The 6,000-nt window shown below is 38.9% G+C and overlaps 1 protein-coding gene across 1 annotated transcript in view; it reads left to right on the forward strand.

Moving 5' to 3' along the window:
• The window catches only part of RASGRF2 (Ras protein specific guanine nucleotide releasing factor 2), a 265,084-nt gene extending 259,351 nt beyond the window's left edge, over window positions 1-5,733 (forward strand). The window contains exon 27 of the mRNA XM_049766039.1: window positions 4,222-5,733. Within this exon, the coding sequence (XP_049621996.1) occupies window positions 4,222-4,314 (93 nt within the window). The 3' untranslated portion in view covers window positions 4,315-5,733. The remainder of the gene's footprint in view (window positions 1-4,221) is intronic.
• Window positions 5,734-6,000: the final 267 nt, after the last annotated feature.

Genomic DNA, 6,000 nt, shown 5'->3' on the forward strand with positions numbered 1-6,000 from the left:
AAATAAAAGACAAGTTAGTGGACTCTGATAATAGAACTAAGGCTACCTGAGGAAATGTAGGTAGAGAGAGGTATGAAAAGTGGAGGAGTATAAAAAATAGATAATATTTTCTTTAAAGTTTATAATTTTGCCTTTATAGACATTTAAAATATATGCTATGCTTATATTCCATCACATTAAAAATCACATTTAAAAAACAAAGACTAGGGGCTGTAGTGATAGCATAGCATCACTGCATTGGCAAACCGGGGTTCAGTCCCTAGCATTTTATATCATCCCCTGAGCCTGCCAAGGGTAATTACTGAGTGCAGAGCCTGGAGTAATATCTGAGTGATACCAGGTTTCCCAAAAAATTAAAAACAAACAAAAATAAATAAAATATTGAGAATTTTAAATGTTAGAATATAGGACAGCAATATCATGAAAAATACTATCCTGAGAAATTAGAACTGTCATCATATATTGGTATAGATAAATAAATATGTATGTCCACTATAATACACTAATTAGAGTAACATGATACAAAACTTTGGGAAAATATATCATTCAGAAATTTCTTAAAGTGTTAAATATATCCATATTATAATCTATCAATATTCCCTATTTATCCCTAGAAGAAATGAAACATGTCCACTAAAATCTTGATTAAAATGTTCCTCACAGGGCTGGAGCAATAATACATCCTGTAGAGTGCTTGCCTGCACAAAGCTAACACACATTTGATTCCAGGCACCCCAAGCTTGCCAAAAGTGATCTCTAAGTGCAAAGCCAAGAGTAAGCCCTGAGTATTACTGGGTATGCTCATAAATAGTAATAATAATTATTAAAAATAATCATGATAAAATAAAACTGTCTTCACACAGAAATGTTATTGTTTCTGGATTTTAGGGGTTTTTTTGTTTGAGGGAGACACTCTGCTTGGAAGTTACTCCTGAACTGTTGCTTGAAAGTGACTCTGTGGGCCTGGAGAGATAGCACAGCGGTGTTTGCCTTGCAAGCAGCCGATCCAGGACCAAAGGTGGTTGGTTCGAATCCCGGTGTCCCATATGGTCCCCCGTGCCTGCCAGGAGCTATTTCTGAGCAGACAGCCAGGAGTAACCCCTAAGCAATGCCGGGTGTGGCCCAAAAACAAAAAAAAAAAAGAAAAGAAAAGAAAAAGAAAGGAAGGAAGGAAGGAAGGAAGGAAGGAAGGAAGGAAGGAAGGAAGGAAGGAAGGAAGGAAGGAAAGAAGGAAAGAAGGAAAGAAGGAAGGAAGGAAGGAAGGAAGGAAGGAAAAGAAAGAAAGAAAGAAAAAGAAAGAAAGAAAGAAAGAAAGAAAGAAAGAAAGAAAGAAAGAAAGAAAGAAAGAAAGAAAGAAAGAAAGAGAGAGAGAGAGAGAAAGAAAGAAAGAAAGAAAGAAAAGAAAGAAAAGAAAGAAAGAAAGAAAGAAAGAAAGAAAGAAAGAAGAAGAAAGAAAGAAAAAGAAAGAAAGAAAGAAAGAAAGAAAGAAAGAAAGAAAGAAAGAAAGAAAGAAAGAAAGAAAGAAAGAAAGAAAGAAAGAAAGAAAAGAAGAAAGAAAGAAAGAAAGAAAGAAAGAAAGAAAGAAAGAAAGAAAGAAAGAAAGAAAGAAAGAAAGAAAGAAAGAAAGAAAGAAAGAAAGAAAGAAAGAAAGAAGAAAGAAAGTGACTCTGGGAACTATATTTTTGTGATCAAAGTTAGACACCCAAAATGAGAAATATTTGTTTTGACCCTTTCAGCTTTTTTCCAGCCCCCATCTCTTTTTAATAGCCCCAATTAGAAATGACCCAGAAGTCCACATGCAGATGAACATATAATCAAATTGTGAGTGTTTGTGCAGTATAGTACAATTCATTGAGACAAGATAAGCTACTAACACCTGTCCAACACGAATGAATCTCAGAACACTCAGAGTAAAAGATGCTAGACACAAAAGAATACATATATATATATATATATATATATATATATATATTTTTTTTATGATATTCTCGGATAGCTAAAACTAGTCTGTGGTGTTATGAATCAGAACAGCAGTTACTCTGCAACCAGACTAGAAGGGAAGCTGTATGAGGAAAATCTCTGTGGTAATGGATTTTGTTCTCTGGTATGAGATTATGTTGGCATATGCATTTGTCAAAACAAATTCCATTCTGCCTTTTACCTAAGTTACATACATGTCAGTAAAACTAAGAAGCACTTTCATGAAATATCTCAGAACTTGGGGCCGGAGAGATAGCACAGCGGTGTTTGCTTTGCAAGCAGCTGATCCAGGACCTAAGGTGGTTGGTTCAAATCCCGGATTCCCATATGGTCCCCCATCCCCCGTGCCTGCCAGGAGCTATTTCTGAACAGATAGCCAGGAGTGACCCCTGAGCACCACTGGGTGTGCCCCCCCCCCAAAAAAAAGGAAATACCTCAGAACTCAACTTTTTTTCTCTCCCTCCCTCCCTCCTTCCCTCCCTCCCTACCCCTCCCTCCCTTCCCCCTCCCTCCCTCCTTCCTTCCTTCTTTCCTTCCTTCCTTCCTTCCTTCTTCCTTCCTTCCTTCCTTCCTTCCTCCTTCCTTCCTTCCTTCCTTCCTTCCTTCCTTCCTTCCTTCCTTCCTTCCTTCCTTCCTTCCTTCCTTTCTGCCTACCTGCCTACTCAGTAGCATTCAGAAATTACTCCTGGCAGGCTTGAGAGATCATATAAGATGTTGGCGATTGAACCCAGGTTAGCTACAAACACCCTAACTACTGTACTATTACTCCAACTCCCAAGGCCCCAACATTTTAATTATTTGTGTATGTGATTATTTTTTGGGATGTTGGGGACACACCCAGTGGTGCTCAGTGCTTACTCCTGGCTCTGTACTCTATACTCTATATTCCTGCTAAGACTCAGGAGACCATATAGTGCTGGTGACGAGCTTAGGTCATGTTTAAGACAGGCACCTCACCCATTGTACTATCTCTGACCCTCCATATTTTCATTTCTAGCATTATTTTGGTATCTTGCATTTTGGAGGCTTGCTAGTGAGGATTTTTCTATAATATAAATTAACAAACTAAATACCAACAACATGAGGTAGTTAAATAAACTATGTTATATCACAGTATTTTACAAGAAGAGAGGTGAATTTTGACCATACCCAGTAGTACCTGTTAGATTACATGCAAGAAAAGGGCCTTAACCTCTCTGTACCAGGCCTATATCACATCACTATAACTGTTAAGTCATTAGAGCTTGATGGACTAACAAGGTGAGCACTCCATAACTTACAGAAAGGAAATCAGAATAGAATATACATAACATGAATAAAATAAAATAAAATATATAACAGAATAAGTTATACAATTATGATATCATTTGGAATTATAAATAGAAAAATGACTTTTGTGAGCACATGTTGCTTAGAAAGACACAGAGAAACATCTCTGGAAGAAATATAGATAAGAATAAAGATATCTTGGGGCTGGAACAATGGCTCAGCGGTAGGGCATTTGCCTTGCAAACCTAGGATAGACCGTGATTCAATTCCCTGGAGTCCCATATGGTCCTCCAAGCCAGGAGCAATTTCTGAACCCAGAGCCAGAAATAACCCCTGAGCATCACTGGGTGTGGCCCCAAACCAAACAAAACAAAACAAAAAAGAATATATTTAGGGCTGTAGAGATAGTATGTAAGTAGAGCACTTGCCTTGCATCCTAGACATCCCATATTGTACCCTAAGCCTTGCCAGGAGTGATCCCTGAGTACAAAGCCAGAAGTAAACTCTGATTACCTCTTTGTTTGGCCCCCAAACAAACAAAAAAAGAATAGTGATACCTCTTAAGAGCAATGCCAGGGTGGATGTAAAAAAAGACTATAGAGGTTTGATCTTTTTTTGTGTGTTTTGTTTGTTTGTTTTTGGGTTACACCTGGCAGTGCTCAGGGATTACTCCTGGCTCTGTACTTAGAAATCACTTCTGGCAGGCTCGGGAAACCATATAGGCTGCCAAGAATTGAACTCAGGTCTGTCCTGGGTCAGCAGCACCCTACTGCTGTCTATCTATCTCTCTGGCCCTGAGAGGTTTGATCTTTTATTTTACAAAATTATATTTATGATGCTTTAAAACAACATAAAATGTGTTCATGATGAAAAAAAACAAATACTGAAACATATCAGATATATTAGGAGAGGAGTAAATATGGACCTAAATTCTGAAAGAATTAAAAGTTCAGGTTTCACTTTGCCCCACAGGTCACTCAGTACTTGCTGGACAGAGCCCTCATCATAGATGAAGATACACTATATGAACTGTCACTAAAGATTGAGCCTCGACTCCCTGCTTGAAGACCTGGCCCAGCTCCTGAATGCATAGGATTTTCCTGAAGAGAGAGATGAACAGAATGTGCATGTCATGTCTCCTGCAGTGCAGCAAGGAGCTGAGGAGGCCATACTAGTCTCCTTTGTTCACCAAAGACAACAAAACAAACTGGAATTGTCTCCAGTCAGGGAAGCCCAGTTTTTTGGGGTCAAAGACAAATACTCAGTGGGAAGGTGAAAAGATGGAAATTGAGAAAGTTGATGGCACCAATTTTGCTTAAAGGAATGAATGTAAGGTGAAACATGTCATTAGCAACTTAATGAAGTGGGGAAGAAGATATATTTCAGACTCTGCTCTAGATTCTGTTTGAACCCATGGCTAGAATCCTCAGAGAAGATCTAGGATGGCAAGTTGCTAGCCTGGGCATGCCTACAACCAACCTTCTCCTAGGATTTACCAGTATCTGTGACATTCCTTTGCTATAAGTTTCAGAGAGCAGCAGTAGAAGCTTCTTTGGTTGGATTGGGTCGATACAGAGCAATTCCAGCCTATAGCATGTGCATGGTTTCCAGTGCATTCTAAATATTTATATTGGAGGAATGGCATGTTCTGAAACTGCTTTCTTTCGGTCTTTAGACAACCAGAGTAGATGTGATAAAAGGCAAGGATTTGTATGTAATATTTCTTTCCTTAACTCAGGAGCCTGTGCCCAGGATTGTTCCAGCCTGTGACTGCACCGACAAAACTGTGGATTCAGACAGAAAGTCACACCACACTGAGGGGAAGAATGGGCTTCAGTGCTAAGTGAACAGATCTACTTACAAATCATCTCTGCACTTTGCAATGCTTGCTTCTACCCTCATTCCCCCCCCCATAGTAATGTGAGAATCTGTTCTGATTTATACAAACCATTTTTAGTATCACTATTAACACTGGTGGTCTTTTTCTTTTAACTGTTTAGTAGGATTTTAAAATCCACACTGCCATGTGCTGCTGGCCAACAGTTTTCCCCCAGCCATCTTTGCATAAAGTGGATTTTGAGATATTTTAGAGCGAATATATAGGTAAATGTATGGGAAATAGGCCCAATCACTCAACAGCTCTTATACCAGAAACCAAATTAAGGGGTTTTCCCTGTGCCCCCAGGTCAGGGGAAGGTGTTAGAACCACTTTCCCCAGGATCATTAGTTGTTGAAATAGGGCTATCTCTTGTATACCTCCCTCTTCACTTCTCAGGGAGATCTCTGCTTTACAAGAAAGAAGAGAGAAAACTAGAGTGATTGTTACTGAGTCTATCACATCTGACATTTTCTCTTCAAAGCATGAAATGTGGGTGCGACAAGGGAATTATTTATCTATCATTGACTCTTTTCCATCTTTCTTTGCACTTTAACTTTTTTGTTAAAGTGAATGGCTGACTAATAAATGCAACAACTGGCTCTGTAGATCCGGTGGAAGCACTGGCTTTGATCATGGATCATATATGTGCAGAATGTTCATTTCTCCTGCATGGTAAGAACCATCTCTGTACATACATAGGTAGTGCCATATCGAAGAACTCCAAAAAACATTTATCCTATCTGAAGGCCATCCCCCAAAATATTTTAAATAACTCATGTTTGCCAACAGTGTAGCACTGAGCCCCAGGGGTGACTCATAGATGTATTCTCTTTTTTAAAAAGTTGCTTGTTCTCTTTCCTTTCAAGTAAGAG

This window comes from Suncus etruscus, chromosome 2 (assembly GCF_024139225.1).
Source record: "Suncus etruscus isolate mSunEtr1 chromosome 2, mSunEtr1.pri.cur, whole genome shotgun sequence".
Lineage (NCBI taxonomy): Eukaryota > Metazoa > Chordata > Mammalia > Eulipotyphla > Soricidae > Suncus > Suncus etruscus.